This window comes from Accipiter gentilis, chromosome 19, assembly GCF_929443795.1.
Source record: "Accipiter gentilis chromosome 19, bAccGen1.1, whole genome shotgun sequence".
NCBI classification, from domain to species: domain Eukaryota; kingdom Metazoa; phylum Chordata; class Aves; order Accipitriformes; family Accipitridae; genus Astur; species Astur gentilis.
In genome coordinates this window covers 24,968,258-24,985,479 of record NC_064898.1, presented here as the reverse complement: position 1 = coordinate 24,985,479, position 17,222 = coordinate 24,968,258, and the positions used below count along the sequence as shown (strand labels likewise).

Sequence of the window (17,222 nt, the reverse complement as noted above, 5' to 3'; positions counted from 1 at the left end):
CTTGTTATGAGACCTTGGACAAGTGGCATTCCTCACTTTAATTCACCTACAGAAATGAGAATAGTCCTGTTCAACAGACTGCAAAAAGTGAACTGTGATAGGCAGTCCAGGATATTGACTGGTGTTTTAAAATACAGCCAGAATAAGAAAGGAACTTAGCTGTTAAAAAAAATTAGAAGAACTTTAACTGTGTCATGGCTAACTTAATTCCCTTTCTCAGTCCAGTGTGCTCCCTTTATGAATAAAATTAGTTTTGTGCTGGCTGTCAACCACAGATGGAATCTCCTTCATTATTTTTATTGACAACCATTTCTTAAAAAAAAAAAAGAAAAAAAGAACTATTATAGGTCATGTTCTGCCTTCAAAATGCTTGCCTGTTATCTTCTGTGCTTCCTAAAAATTTTTACACTTGTAGCATGTTACACCGAAGGCCTATTGCCCTTCTGTCTTCAAAAGCAGAAATTAAATGAACTGCATTAACAGTAGGAAGAACTACTAGCTTTTTGTAAGATGAATTGAAATGTTAAAGCATTGTCAAAAACATTAATAATAGCAAATCAAAGTAGAGTACATTTTCTTCTTGAATGCATATCAAGAATGTGTCTGGTAATTTCTGCATCTTAATTGTTTTTGTGTGTGTTGCAACTCTATTAAATGAGGAGATTTTAGATGTTAATGTCTCTATTTGTGCTTCTTAATTTAAAATAATTCCACAGTTAAAACCCCAGGTTTTGCCAGAGGAAACTTCAAATGTTTAATCAACTTTAATGGTGCATGGATAGGCACTTGTGTCTTGATTCTAACAGAACAGGTCTTGGCAATATTTAGATGAATAATGTTATGATCGTTCTCTGTTGCAAATTATTTCTCTTCTTTTTAATCTTTCCAGGTTTACTTAAATTTGAAAGAGCCTGTATTCCATCAGGTAAATCTTGCTCTTTTGGAGTAGCTAATCTTGCTTTTCAACTATGCTGTTTTAGAGGAATGTTTTACAGGATTTTATAGCTGTAAGGAAGATGGAAGGCAAGCACAATTTGCCTTTTGCTTTTTCTTCAAGTGGTATTGTTGCCTGTCATGTTGCCATCCTCTTATGTGGTGACCTGAAAAACTAGAACGGTTTAATGCATGTTGTGTTTTAGCATTTGACCTAATATTTCACGTGGTTTTCATCAGTGGCGAGTGTAATGAGGTGACCCTCACTATGGGCTAAGGTGTGTGTGAGAGGGAGAGCTTAATGAGTCCTGGTCTGCTTCTTTCTGTTAGCAGCTGCTGTGAAACTAGCTTGGGTAATGTGGCTTGGGTGACTTAGCACCATGTTCTTCTCTCCCTTTAACATATTCGTTTGTTGGGGTTTTTTTAACTACGCAGTTTTACTTTGTGTAAATTCATGCTGAATTTAAACACAGAATGTCTTCTAGGGTTATGTAGCAGACTGGTTGTTATGGTTGTACCGGTTTAATGGCATATTTGGTACAGGTTCATTTTGTAGCAGCCCAAGAGTATTAATATGCATCTACTGTCTGTGGGAGTAAGACTTGTATCACTTGCCTCTTTACAGTAGGTTAGAAATCATGCTTGTTTATGTATGCTATGAGTAGTGTTCCCTCATTTCTGATTTTTTTTGATTGGGGGTAACAGCTGAAAAATTGCCAAGCAAAAGCACTGGAGCTCTTTGCAGGACAAAGCTTTAAAGCCTTTATTTCTGAAATTGGTAGTGCCATCGCTTGTCAAAATGTGCCTGCTGCATCGGCAGTTGTAAAAATGATACGTGATTCCTGTTGGTGGATTAGCGAAGCACTGATGAATAAAATAAATTCCTAGCTGCTCCAAATAATCTCTCCTAGAAACATGAATTGTTACTCTACCTATAGATAAAAAGAGAAACTTGAGGGGGGTGTGGTGGTATTTGATAATGTTAATTAAATTCTTTCTTTTTTTTCCCCTACTTAAATTTCTGGCAGGAAGATACTGGCTGGGGTGAAAGCAGCAATTTCTGATGCTTTTACTGAGCTGGATATAACTGGTTTTGAATGAAGTAACTAAAGTAATTTTGTTAACAACAGTGGCAGAATTTACTGCTCATGTTGGACTTCTATTTCTTTAATCAATTATCTACTCAACCTACAGTTATTGCAATAAATACATCACAGTTTCACTATATTTCAGTTTGATGCATTGGCATAGGTATTGTCCTTAAGATGATACATATTATGACTAAGATAGATACTAAGACAATAGATATTATGACTTGTCGGGAAAGAGGGAAACAGGGAAACTTTAAACTGTTGCCCCAGACCTTTAATTTTTTGCATCTGGTTTCTCTTAGGTTCAGAATATGAATGCCCTGTTATAATTTATACATGAGGAATCAATGTAGAAAAGATTTAGGCCCATAAAAGTGCTGGACTTTTTACAATAACTCTTTCCAAATTGATTTTTATGGAGAACATACAGTTATGGCCAAATTCCAAATGTTCAAGTACTGCACTCATTTTTTCACAATCTTTGCCAAATATGTTGTAAATCCAGAGGAAACATTTCTCTGCACAGCTAAGCAAGGTTACTTTCTTAACACATGTCCTTTACTTTAGAGTGCACAAAAAAAAAAAAAATCTCAATATAATTTCAGTAAGTATTTTCCAACTGAATGGGTCACGTAGACTTGAAGTAAAGTTAAATACGCTCATGCAATCATAGTTTAAATCACAGTCTTAGTCCCTAACTGTATTGGAAAGCAGCGTCAGGACATAAAACAGCATTTGATTCCTCTAGGTATTCATCTGCGATTATCATCATCATTTGTCAGCCTTGCAAGAAGGGGAATAACTACATGGACAGCTTTATATTGTTCATTGTTGCAGTGTGGGGGTTTTTTCCCTGAAAGGAGAGCAATAAGAATGGAGAAGGATCCTATTATATTTAGTAGTCAGGATCCAAGCCTCATTTTTCAGTGAATTACTTTCTACTTTTCTTCCCAACTTAGGCTCATAAATTGCTTACTGCCAGCAGGGCATGAAGGGGATTTCAGATTGTTATTCATGGCACAGTGGCAACAGAGACCAACTCCTTTTTCTCCATCCCCATATTGCAGATCCTTAAGGGTCTTAGTGCTTTAACCATAGGAGGGATGAGATGCAAGTTTTGGTCAGTTGGAGGCTACACGTGATAAGAAGGAAAAAACCCACTTCCCTGCCTGACAGCTGATCTGGTATTTTTTTGCTTCCTCATCAATTAAATGAAAGACAGCAGTGGCCTTTACAAGCATCTATTGTCTTGTTTATGTCAAAATCTCTCAGGCTAACACACTATTATTACCTAATGTCCATGGGGCTAAACAACCCTACATCCCAGTTTCCTAGTTGTTTTTAAGCCACATTGTTGTCAAAGAAAACAGCTATGCCTCTCTCCTCTTTCCCATCTGGCACACAAATTTAGACTCATGTGAATTTGACTGGGGAGCTCAACAGGTTAAAAGTTTCCTAAGAATTAGTTTTAAATCTGATTAGTTGCTCATCACTGTTTACTGCGTGTATATTTCTGCTTATACAAGGAGAGGGGTGGGGGAAGACTGGCTGCTGGTGTGGACTGAACCATAGATACAAAAATATAAGACAGCCCTGGAAGTAGAAGAAATTACCCTGGCAGTTAAACTCTTGGACTCAAGTCTTACAAGTAGTCTTCTTTCTAATATGATGTGGCCTAGAAAGCTGTCACATAAAAAGCATTGTGTTCCATCCGGATTTGTTTATTTGCTACATACAATATGCTGGCTATACACTTGTAGCCATCAAAAACCTCATTCAGCTAGTGGGCCAAGTTATGTGAATAATGAAGTAGATCTAAACCCCTGTTTTATTTGCATAGTCATCTGCTGCAAGAGTTTGAAGCAAATTTTGAGTAAACAAATAATTAAAAGGTAAACAGAAAATTAGGTTAAATAGCTGTTTCTTCTACATTAGGAAATGTGATTTAAAAAATGTCTTTTGTATAGACGTTCAAATTTTGTTATGGTGTCCCGTGAGAAACTAAGCAAGCTGGAGAAGTAGATCAGGATGAGAATTGCAAATAGGGTAAGGGGGTGAGTAACTAGTGGAAGATGACTAAAGGAGCTGATGAAAGGCACTCTGTCTGGACTTTCTCGAGATCAGTAGTGGGACTGTTTTTATTTAACGACCTGTAGCGGGAAAAACAGAGTTGTGTACTGATGATATCTGTGATGTTACAAAGTTCAGAGGCATCATTGAGCACAGAGGAGGAGACGAAAAGAACACTGGGAGACCTTGAGGTCTAGGATGACAAATGATTCAAAATGGAAGAGCATGCATCAGTGGGCAAATACCAACCATTCTTGTTCTAAACTGCACACAGATTACCAAAGGAGGGAGGGAGGGAGGTCCTGGATGTGTTCGCTGATCACAGCATAATAATATGACCAGTGAATTTTCTGCAACAGTGATAGAAGTAAGATACAAATATTGGATTTACCAATTTAGGTGACTTTGGGTAAGAGGGAGAGAGTGAGTGTGGGAGAAAAAGATATTTCATCTGCCTCCATGAAAAAATTAAATTGTTCTCCACAGGTGTTTTAAATATACAAATGCAAAGAAGGAAGTGATATGATGATGAAATGTGTATGTGGAAGTACATACAGGAGCCTGAAACTGCATGAAGAATATGTTATGTCAGGGCACAACCTGTTCAAACTTGCAGGACTTCCCCATTTTGAGGAATCTAGGTGTAGGACTCGATGTCCTACAGCTCTCCAGAACCCCTCCTGCTGCTAAGGCAACAGTTAGTTGTAGACTTGTGGCTTAATATATTGTGCCTTTTAGTGGAATGTGTTCTTACTTTCTACATGTTCAGGTTGCCAAGCAGTCTGTTAAAAAAGACCTTTTGAGGGCATGCCTTCACCACAGAACTTTTTCTACTTGGGCATTGTCCTGCTGACATATAAAACTAATTTGAGTGAAATTTCACTCTGTTACACAGCTTGTTTGGGAATGTCTTCCAGAAAGAGAGCACAGCTTTCGTTCTGGCTAGTACTTCTACCTGCACAGTAGCTCAGGGAATGTGGAAGGATGTTCAGACTCTCCAAAGGACCAGCTCTACAAGTTATTGAAGGGGAAACTCAGTTTACTGCTGCAGTGTCCAAGAAGCTCTGGACCGCTGCTCTGTGCCATGCAGCGGCAGTGACTTGTGTGTTGCTTTGCCATCACATACGTGCACCTAAACAGGACCAAACCAAGTGAATCTGAATTAGTTCCTTTGGGAGCTGTCAAGGCAGCATGTAGCACCAAACAGCCATAACTATGCTGAGTTACTAAGTGTTTCAGTGTTATTGTGGGGACTGTCCTTCCTTTTTTTCCCTCTGCTCGGATTTCTTTTCCAGAAATCCAAGAACATGTAAAAGTCTGTTTTCTTTGTTGTAAATTGCAAATACAGTTTCCAACTTCAAGTACTTAGGCTAGCTATCTTTTGATAGCTGGTTGGTATATTAATAGATAAGCAGTGGTTGCCAGGAACCCAAAAGCTCTCAGTGCAGTTCCCAATTTGTACACTAGTATTTGAGGCTGGTAAATTGACTTTATTATCCAAGGATGGGCAGAAGGCCAGGAGCAGAGGAAACAGGGATGTGGAAATAATAGGCTGTTGCTGCTTTCTGTACTAGAAGAGTAGATGAAGAACCAGGTTTGTATGCTCCCCGTGGTGTGGAGTACCAGCCTTGCCTCCAAATTGCATAAAAAGTGAATCTACATGATTTGCGTAACTGCCTCCACATCAAAAATGCTGTCAGACACTGAGCCCTGAAATGCTCACTTCCCCTTTGTGAATTAGAAGGATGTTCTTCATATTTAGCCTTCTTATCAGGTAATCCACTGTGTATTGGTAAGACTTTGGGGTTTTCCCCATTGCAAAGATGCGGGCTTCAAAGCTGAAATACATGCAGCTTTATTTGCATCTTAAAGAGCAAAGAGGGAACTGTCTAGTGATAACAAAAGATGATGAGATTTTGCTGTTTCCTTTTCAATTGTAGTGCAAGGGTGTTCTCTGGCTTACAATTTAAAGGCTGTGAGGCAAAATAGCACACAACTTGCTTGGGTTTTCATCTGTCACTTAAGTGATGTGTTAGTTAAAGAACAACAACAAAGGGAGCTAAAGGAATTGAAAAATTTGAGTCAACTTGAATAAGGCAGATTTTTTTTTTTTTTCCAATTCTTTAACCTTCTTTGGGTGGACGGATAATACCTAACAAATTTTTGGCATGATGAAAATAGTAAATCTGTGGGTGGTAAAGAAGTAAAAGTAAGCACTGCTCCCTGAAGTATAAACTAAGTTGTGTAGCTCAGTTTATAGGCCTCTAGTAAGAAACAGCTGTAGCGAGACGTGCAGCTACAGTCTCTGCATATCACAGCAACACCTCCTCGATGCTTGCCTTCGGTGTGAAGAGGAGGATTGGAGCATGCAGAGCAGAACAGTTTGTTGTGCCAGTCTTTCACAGGCTTTTAAACACGAATGTGTTTTACTGCTGACAACCTGTTTGTGTGGGGGAGCGGAAAAGGCAAGAAATTGAAGTGTCAACTGTGGGCATATTTTTCTTCAGTCACTGCAAGGTTCTTTTTATTTTTTCCTTCCTCCCTCCATTAAGACTGTCCTCTTCTGCAAACCATTAAGCAACTCACTAGGAGATATCAAGCCAGAGGCTGTACAAAGAAAGCTTTTGCTCTTCCCTGCTTTTAGCAGCTGCTGCAAAAATCAGCATTTTTAGCCTGTGTTTTACCTGGGCTTTGGGCTGCCTATCTAGGCATACTCTGACACTAACTCCTTGTACAAAGAACCCAAGAGCAAATCGGATAAAAGCAGGAAGGTGGTCACACCCCTAATAGGTAGGTTTTTTCCTGTGTCTCTCTTGCAGAAGAGCATTTTAGCAATGGAAATTACAGGAGGGAGGAGATAAGCAAGGAAAGGGCATCAAACTGATTTGGGTTCCAGAGGAGCCTTTCTAGGAGTTTCTTCCTCTGTGCCATCCCTCTCTTAGAATAAATTACTCGATTTGATTAGGAAAATGCAACAGGCTGTTTTAAATGAGGCTGATGAAGTAAAATGGCATTTAACTTTTACATATACTCTGTTATCTGGTGGGGTCTTTTTAGGCAAAATGTCAGTGGTGATGAATTGTACTAGCATCCAACACCTAGCACACCTGAGCAGTCCCCTTTCTACCTTTAGCTTGGGACTGATAAACACTTGATACTCAGGCTGTTTCTAGCAGGTTTTGTTGTTTGGGGTTTTTTTCCCCCAATTTATGTGCTGTAGCCCAGCAAGGGGACTGGAATTAGTTTAACAGCTTTGTATAAAGTACAAGCCAGAACCAATTAGCCTTTCAAATAGTTTTGCTTTGTTTAGCTCTACAGAGCAGAACACACAGTAGTAGTAGTTCAGTTACTGAAGTTATTTGATCTCACTCTGAATGCAAATAAAGAGCTGCTGTGCTGAATGACTTTGCATAGTCAATATTGGAGCTTACTTTTACCTGTTGTCAAACATAAGGGCTCTGTTGTCTGTCTTGTTCTGTACATAAGCACTGATAATACAGTGTGTGCTACTAACCTCATCCTTAAAGCTAAAAGGAGTTTGAAACTTTGGCTTTACGGACTTCTGAAGGGTAGGTTTCACTTTGTGTTACTACAGCAATCTGGTTTATGTCTGATGACTAGAAGCATGCATATGCTTGCAGGACAGCAATAGCTGAATGTCCTGGTTACAGCAGAGTAAGAGGTAGTCCTTGCCTTGAAGACAATGTAGTCTAAAAGAAGGAAAGGTATGAGGAGGTCAGTAGAACATGGTAAGGACACTGGTTTGTAAACACACCTCTGTGAGGTTTACAAATAGGCAGCAAAGGTTTATCATTTGTCTGTTTCATGTAAAACAAGGCAGTTAGATAGGCATTAACTAAAAGCAAAATGAGAAAGGAAAGTCAGTGAACAAGGAAGCGAAAAATAGTGAGAGATTGTGGGCCACTGGAGAGAGGCAAAGAGCAAGGCACAACTGCTTGGAACAAACTGCCTTTTGGCAGGAGGAAAACGATGTTCAGAATAAAAAGCATGGAGAGTAATTTAATGTCTGAAACCTGTGTCTGAAAATCCTGCTGCAGTGGCTTCTGTATCACTTTTCAGGCATGACTGACCACATTTCTTCTCTTTAGTCTGTACCTCTTGGAGATGGTGTTATGTGGATCCTAAGCTTGTGAATAAAAAAAGGGAGAGTGATTTAAAGATCACGAGGCAGAAAATAAATTATTACTTTGACTTTTATATGTCAGGTGATTACATTCAAATTCATCAAGCCTACAGTGAGCCAGATTTTGCTCATGGATCTTTTCAGAGCGTGCAGCCTTCCCACTGTATGATTAGATTGAATCCCAGCAATCTGTAATAGTTGGTTTTAAATGCTTCCTGGAAAGTTTCTTCCATATTGGTGCCCAGTGTGGGCATAGTGCATAGTCTATTCAGGTGTTTGCTTTCAGGAAAAAATATTAATCAAATATCAGTGAAGGAAGCATAGCTTTCAAAAATGGTTTTAGCTGATGCTTATGCAATCCTGAGCTAAAATGCACAGATACAGAAGAGATGATAGGAGTTAGTTACCGATTTGATTTCAGGATGCTTACTGAGTGCCATCTAGTGTTTGCTTTCTAATTCAAAAAAGTGAAACTGATTTACACAACTGACTCTTCCTGTACTCGCATAAGGAGCATGGTTTATAATCGTACTTTTATTTGAAACTTTTATGGAAGACTTTCTGGAGAGGAAGTTAAAGGGGATACTATTTTCCTGAGACTAAGGAATAAAAATCAACCGAGGCTTCAAAAATTTTTTTACTTCTGTAGTGTTTTATAAAGTCTCTTGAATTCAACTGATTTTATCTCTGTTTTTATTTCCAGATCATGTATGGAACACTAGTTTCCATTATAGTTCTACGATCTGTTTATATAGTATTATGGTAAGTAACCGTTTAGTTCAGCATTATAAAATACAACTTAGCATTTTCATCTTTTTTTTTTGGTGGGCTTAACATGAGAAATTGGCAATGGCAAAATTTCTTTAACAAGGTACATAATGCTAGCTCATATGCTCTGCTTGTTTGAAAGGGAATGGCTCATCTCCTTGCATTTTTTTGAAGGGAATAACATTAAACAAAACTGAGATCTCTACACTTGTGATCAGTGTTCACTGCCAGGTGTTCTGCTAGAGGCTTCAGCTGTTAGCCTGGGACTTCAAGGGAAGTAGAGTCTCTGTTCTTCATATTGCTGGGCAACATGTGAAATCTATTGCCAGTGTCCAAACTCTAAGGATGATACTTTGAGAAGGGTTAGAGTAAGACTGCAGAGCTGAACCATCGGTTAATATTTTCCTTTTCCCTGCTCAAGTATCTAAAATTCAAATGTAAAAGATAATGACACAGAAGGTTAAATGATAGTTTTCTGTACAGTTTTGACTGGATAAGGTTAGGGATACGTTATGGAAATTGAAATACAAACTATTTCTAACAGACAAAAGGGTATTAGAAATGTTAAGAGACATTGAGAAGCATTAGAATCATCAGAGCGCAGAGGTGCTGGGTAGAAGTGAAGAAAAAGGAATTGAATCGGTGTTGGAATAAACACATACCTTTAGGTCTCAGGGAGTCAAGTGGTTGCCCCTTCCTGTCTCTCCCCTATGAATAGTTGGTGTTCTTGTGTGTTTGGGGATTGCCCATGAAAATTACTGATTTCTGTCTACTGTCTTCATTCTAAATGTGTTTTTTGTTAAACTTTGTTTTGAGTTACACACACATCTGTTCAGGAACACAAGGAAGAATTTAACAAAAGGTATGAATTTAAAGTAGATTCATTGAATCACCTTCCAATTGCAGTTTCAGTTAATTTGGTTTGACTTTTCCCCAAGAAATCCCCACAGACCAAGTGTAAATGTTCATAGACTTTTATTAAGCAAGAAGAACTTAAAACTGATAGCGTGTTGCTTGTGGCTTTAGAAACAAGCATCAGTTTAAAGGCACTTTCCAAACCCGTGAACATGGAAATTTTAATCCTGACCTAGAGATCTTAAGTGATACTGCTTTCATTCACTTGCAAGGGAAACTAAGTTGAATCAAGTTCAGGTCATTTTAATTTTGTTCTTCTACAAGGATTTAGCACAGTTCTAGTCACTTAGATTGAATTTCTTTCTGTCTGTGTAGACAAACCCTTAGGCCTGCTGTCTTTGCAGTTCTGCGAATTCCACACGCTTGTGCATTCTCATTATTTCTGAAGCATTTCATTGTCTTCTGTCAGTATCAGTAGCACTGCCATCCTCCCTCTCAGGGTATCATGCATTGTTTTCCTCCAGCAAAGTCTGTCTCTGAAGTTCCACCTACTTTTTTGCTTCAGTTTCAGGAGTTTGGACTATATTTTCTTAATTAGCTAGATCACTTCATTGCAACATGGCCCTACAAAGACTTGCTTCACCCTTTGGTTGTATTATGCAAACTGGTTAGAAAGTTGGGACGGGGAGAGAAGTAGGTTTAAACTACTTCTAAATTTTAACTAAATTTTAAATTAATTCTGCTAGAGAAACTGTGCCAACCTGAAGGTACCCTTTCTTTTCTCTAAAAGTCATCCCCAAGTACACTTTCAGATTTACTTCCTCTGCATTGCTAAAACATATTCGTACCTTTCCATTGATAGTGCTAGCACTTGTCCAAGCCTGTTTCAACTTACATATTGACCCCAATTTCTGCTTATTTTGTTTCTTACTTCCTTAATACATATTAGCTTCCTATCACCCATATTTCTTAGCGTGGGGCTTGAAGTCACTCTGAGCTTAGAGTAAAAATCGCAAAGAACAGCATATTATTCTTTCCAAGCTGCTGCCGCCTCCTATCCTCATCATCTGTTGCTGTTCCTGCCTGTTTTCCCTACACATTTCATCTCTTTCTTGGGTCTGCTTCATTCCCAAGATTACAACTTGGCAAATGTTGTTCTCTGTACACAAAGCATGTTCCCCGTTAATAAGTGATGCCAGCCTCTCTCTCATTCCTTCACAAAACACCATCATTTATTCCCTGAACAATTCTAGCTATAATTACCTAATTACCAGCATGTATAACATACCATTTAGTGCTCTTTCATGTCCTGGGCTTGCTTATGTCTCTACAGCACTGAGTCGGGAATATTACAATGTAGTCTTTGCTGTGTACCACATGGTGCTCCATGCATTTATTAGACTAAACAAATAATAATTTTGCTAGTTTATTTTGGCGGTGCACTTGTGAACATGTACGACTTGTATCTGGTTAGTTTGCCCTGTGGAGGAAGCTCGACTTGTGTTTTGCGCATTTTGGTTGCCAGTGCTCGCAGCTCTGAAATGTGTACTGTGTATAACACAGTGGAGAAAAAGTAGCTCAGGAATGTGTTTAACCCAGAATCTAAACTGTGCATTCATAATGTTTAAAAATAACTTGAACGGTATTTTGTGGCAGCCTTTTAGGTTTGGAATTGGGTTTGCTTTTGAACTTGTCTTATTAGTGGGAAAGGACCAAATGCTACCAACTTCCGTGTAGGAAGTTTACAATTCCATGATCCAACCTGAATGCAGATAGTGATGGTAAATTTATTAATAATGCAATTTCTTGCATCTGATTCTTCAGTGTGTTTCCCGTATGCTAAAGAAGATTTTTTTTCTCTCCCAAAATGAAATTGCCATTTTTCCATCCCCAATAGCACTCAACAATAAAATACAACATGAAATTACTGTTTTCTAAAACTATTCATTTGGTTAGTTGTTGGTCATGGTGGTCTACGTTCACAAAAGACTACAGTCATTTTGAAAGACCTTGTTCAAACAAGTCCCCTAGTATAGGGATATCATGTGTTGGGAAAGAGCCTCTTCTTTTGGGAGAGTCCTAATTTGTAGCTTGGCTATTTTTTAACTGAAAGATTATACATGGGACTGAAGAATCAGTACCTTTTAGCCAACTTCAGTTTTCCCACTTACTTGCGTTAGGAGAGAGCAGTATTTAGGGGAACAATTAGAAATATAGAAGTAAAACATTTAAAAGATCAGTCTCAGAGAATGAGAATTCAGGAGAGGGGAGGAGGTAAAATACAGTACTTAAATAGATGAGATTTGAAGTTGGTATTTTTCCCTTTGGGAAAAGAAAAATAAAACCCTGTTTATTTGTATGTAATAGTATTTATGTATGTTACAAGCTGCCTTTAAAGCATCTTGAACTAAACTTGCATTATTCCTCTCTCTCTAGGGTATACCCATGGCTTAGAGGTCTAGGCTATACATCTTTAACTGTATTTTTAATGGGATTTTTTCTCTGGAATGTGGACAACATTTTCTGTGATAAATTGAGGTGAGTTCTTTCACTTTGTCTGGATAGCTCTTAATAGTCTTCTAGCATAAAGCTTTGTTTTTAATGCAGTGTATATTCAAGTCCATCTCATGGTATGCATGGTACGCTGCCTACAAAATATTCACAAGGGTTTTACCCAGTTTGCTCATGACTAGATTCAGCACTCAACAGGTTTTTTTAACTTTTTTTTTTAAATCCATGAATAGATTTATTTTTTTAAATAATTGCTATTTCTCTTTAACTTCAACTTAAATTGAGAGAAAGTAATGTCACTGAAGTAATTTTGAAGATCTGCGGCTTGCTAAAGCCTACTATTCACACTTGATTTCATCTGAATGAGTGTTTTATCCTGCCTTTTTTTTTTTTTTGCTTCTGCTCTTGCCATTTCCCAGGAAAATATCAAACCCAGTAGTTCTGCAGGTTAAAGAAATATCTATTTCAATATATCTGTCACAATAAACAACAGCTGTTTGAGCATCTCGGAAAGAACAGTAACTGTGAATTAATACACTGTGCTTCACTGTCATCATTAGCCTGAAGTCTTCTGGCTTAGCACTTGTAGAGAAGGCCAGGAAAGACTTCCTCTCTGCTTAGTGTATTGCCAAATGGGGTAAAAGAGGCCTCCAGACAAAGCTTGTAGGAACCCACCATCTCGTTGCATGGCTAGATATCCTGTCTGTGCAAGAAAGAACACCAGTCCAACAGGACTCTTAATGTGTGTTCCTCTGGAACTGGGCAACTGCATTGTGGCACCTTTCTTTTGCTTAGTTATGATGCTTGTGTTCCACTACAAGCTGGAGAAGATGGAAAGGTTGATGCCAGCATCCAGAAAATCCATTCTTGACTATCTGATATGCTGTTATGCTGCTGAATCTGTGGTATACACAATTGTCCTAGAAGGTTGCTTTGTCAGGGTCAGATCGTAGTGTGCTGTGAAGATGTCTAGTGTTTTCCATCTGTCCCTTTTGGCTCTGTAGTCCCTGCACTAGGCTAGGTCAATTGAAAGTTAACACCAACAGAGTTTTCTTTAAACTTTTTTTAAAAATATAGGTGTACTGAATATAATACATGGTGCCTCATCCCTAGAAATGCTTCATACAGATGCGATAGAAAAGTTATTTGCCAACACAAGTGGGTGGGTATACAGTGACTTTGCAAATGTTGGCATCAGGGTTGACTTCTGCAGCTGCATCACATCACTGGTGAGATCATAACCCCCAATTCTCCAAGCCTGCTGAGCTGCTGCAGGTCCGTGGGGCTTTTGAACTTGTTCCTAGACTCAAAGATCACACCAGCTGCTGAAGCACTTTTTTCCATCCTCATTTTGTAAAGGGAAAAAAAAGTTAGCATATTTCCTGTAATACTTGTTTGGTTATGGTGCTGGAAAAAAATAAATACGCTTGTTTACTAGCTTTAATCGGATGTCTGCAGAGCCTTGAATTTCTCCAGGTGGCGTGGAACCTTTGGGGAAAATATATTCCAGCTCCTTGTAATCTTTTATTCCTTAAAGATCTAACTTGTGAATCATCCACCTACCTGCTCTTTTTGGTTTTAATGTTCAAAATTGTATTTTGGTTCAGTTTTTGGTTTTCCATATTCATTAAATCTGGAACTTATTTAAAAACAAAGCAAAACAAAAAACAACCACCAAAAAAAACCCCCAAATAATAAAAAAAATAAATCTATAGCACTCAGCTTCCCTGGTTGGATCCATGCACTTTTGAATTTGAGCTTTGAGATTTCCTGCCATCCAAAGGCTCGGAGGCTGTGCCGCTGTGACAGTCTTTGTGTTCCACTATGTCATTCTTGGGCTGACTGAATCAAAGCTCTGTGTTCATATTTGTGACTGAGCAGCTCTGGAAACTAAGAGGTAGCTCAGGGATTAGCATTTAGTCAGGAGGACTGAACACTGTAACATCAAGCAGTAAGAAAGAATTACAGAAGCTGCAGATTTTTCTTCCTTAACACCTGTAATCATTGGTTTTTGTTTTGTTTTGACTGAATGTGAAATGAAAGTCAAAAAAGGAGAAAGGCAGATGCAAACATTTGCTCCACCATCAACCAAAATAGGCATTATCTGCAGAAGCCTAGTAAGCAGGAGAAATCAGGGCAGGGTAGTTCCTTCCCTTTCTCTGTCTCCATCCCTTAGCTTCTTCCCAAGAAGCTCACACTCCATAACTGTGCAAAATACAAAGCATGTTGGCGGAGTACTTCAGACCCTCTACTTTCATTGCTTCCTTACTAAACACCCATTTTGCCCCTTTTTTAGAGTACAACAGAGAAAGGCAAGCTAAGCCTCTGTCGAGCTGGAGAGTAGGTGGTTTGATTGCCAAATGTTAAAGTGGTGATGTCTGATGGATCCCATGTCCTCTCTCGGATCTTAAACTCAGCATTTCATCCTGTGGACAGTAGTTCACAGGGTTTTGGGGAGGAGAATGATAGAACTCATTTGGGACTGTGGGGTGCCATAAATATAATTCCCTGAAATCTGAGTCCGGAAGTCACTGATCACTCATTGTATGAAGAAGTGTGTGCTTTCTTCAAATATGTAAGAAAGCCAGTTTGCTAATATCTTTCTGTACTGGCAGTATAAGGTTTAACTGCTGTTCCTCACCTGCTGAAAGCCTGACTACATGAAGCCTTACTCGTGAAGCACATGCCTGAGATACGGAAACAGTAATGTGTGATCCAACAGTCAAGCACTGCAATTTGAGATTGCTTAGCTTGAAAAAAAAAAACCAAACAGTTCATGGTGTTTCTTTCTTACAGAGCACTACGAGAGAAGATGCCTCCTGTTGTGGGAGCTGTAACACAGTTTCATGCATGGTGGCATATTCTCACAGGCCTGGGCTCTTACCTTCATATCCTGCTAAGGTAGGAAATGTTTTCTGAACTGGATGTTCATAAAGCACTTAGGAGTTTTCCCAGGTTCAGATTTACCTGAAGATGTTGTATTGTCCAGAAAAGCAGGAAAATGTCTTCTTACTAAACTGGTGGGAGTTTTTCTTTCCTCTTTGCAACTGGTCTAAAAACTATGTAAAATTAACTTATATTGTTTAAATAGTCATGGTTCTTCATGAAATTGCAATTCAGAAATGGCAACCCTGTAGCAGTTAAACTGCAAAACTATTTGACAGTATATTAATTTCAAAATGTAAGCTATTAATACCTTTCTGTTCTTGAGCAGCAATCTTGAAGTACTTAAAACATGTTTCTAATCTTTTTGATAGGCACCGTCGCTCCTGAAAACTAGCAGGCATCATGCTATAGAGCAGAAGGGTGACGGGTGAAGTTGTTGGAGCAGTGCTGCTCCCAGAAGGGCAGGATATTGGTTTTAGAATGAGACTTAAATGAGAGCCTGTTAGCAAGTCTGCAGCCAGCAGATTTTTGTCTCTGTTTTTGCTCTATACCACCATCTAGTGGAGCCAGGAGCAAAAATAGAATTTAAGCTAGAATCTGAAGAATTTCTGTAGTTTGTTCGTTACGTAATGAAATAATGTTTTACCACTTAACCATAAAAGAATGTCTGTCTTACAGATACGTTCTATGTAGTTGAGAAAACTTGATTACTTATCAGTTTTTCTACATCTAACGTAGATTCTCCTTTTTCGTCAGATGTTAAAATAGCTAGTAAAAGGAAAATGCAAGGAAAAATAAGTACATTTCCAGTAGCTATTCTGAGAGCGTTTTTTATATCTACATGTATGTAGATATGTACATATACACATGTATATATGGATGTGTATCTGTATGTACTTGTATATGTACGTGTATATATAAAATATGTCATGTATGTGGAAAACAGCTGCTCCGTTTTGGCTGACAGGTTGTCTGTTGCCCTAAACAGCTTGAGATACTCTTTTGATGAAAATTCCTTACAGAAAGCAAGCTGATGCAGAGAGATTGGAAAGCATAGGCAAGTTTTTTCCAGCATGCTGCACAGAAAAAATAATTTGGGTTTGTGTCCTCTAGCCCTTAGGGAACGTGCAGGTGCCCGATTTGTCTGTCCTACCCCAATGAACTCCATGCTTTCTCTGCAGTAGTTTCCCTAGTATTTCTTCAGCCACACAGTGGCATTGCCTATGTCTGCTTCAAAAAGTGAGGTCATACACAGGAAAACATCTGCTGAAGAGAGAGGGTCTATATGAGCTACAGAATCAAGCTATGATGCTTTCCCCTGCCCCCCTCTCCCCCCATCCCCCTTAACATCTGCTATATTTTGTGGTACACTGATTTAATTTCATCCTTCCAAAATGACAGGCTCTAGTCTCTGATCTTTTCCACAGCGGAGAGAGAATTTACTTCTCTGGGTTTCTTTCTTTCTCCCCACAAAGGTGATAGGGTAGATTAGTTTGCTAATCATAGTCTAGCACAGAGGGATTTACTGTAGGCTAATGTCTCCTACTTTGTGTAAATCTAGGCAGAATGGGTAGCTTTGCAATCAGAGAAAGAATTCTTTTCTAGTTGGAAAATATAACTGGTATTAGTACATCATTATTATTTTATATGCTGTCTTACACATGAAAGTTTAAGCACGCTTTTCTCCTTTTCCTCAGTTTGTACACAAGGACACTTTTCCTGAAACACAGGCCAAAGGTGAAGGTAAGCAAGCAATATTTTGTGTCCATTAATGCACTGCAGCATTCTGATATCTTGTGCTTTGAACTTGCAGTGGGGCTCACTGATTATGCCTGTTAGCGTACTGTCTTTTGATTTCTACCTACATCCCAAGAAGTGCAGTTGAAATGATGGTTAATGGTGTTTGGTTTCTGTTCCAAGAGACATAAAGTTCCAGGAAATCTTTCTCCTTTTCCTATTTTTCT

The 17,222-nt window shown here is 38.7% G+C and overlaps 1 protein-coding gene across 4 annotated transcripts in view; it reads left to right on the top strand.

Moving 5' to 3' along the window:
* The window catches only part of ACER3 (alkaline ceramidase 3), a 60,305-nt gene that overhangs the window by 36,658 nt on the left and 6,425 nt on the right, over positions 1-17,222 (top strand). For all 4 annotated transcript variants that reach the window (XM_049823677.1, XM_049823680.1, XM_049823678.1 and 1 more), the window contains 5 exons: positions 890-925; positions 8,942-9,000; positions 12,298-12,399; positions 15,169-15,273; positions 16,956-17,001. In XM_049823677.1, the coding sequence (XP_049679634.1) occupies positions 890-925; positions 8,942-9,000; positions 12,298-12,399; positions 15,169-15,273; positions 16,956-17,001 (348 nt within the window). The remainder of the gene's footprint in view (positions 1-889; positions 926-8,941; positions 9,001-12,297; positions 12,400-15,168; positions 15,274-16,955; positions 17,002-17,222) is intronic.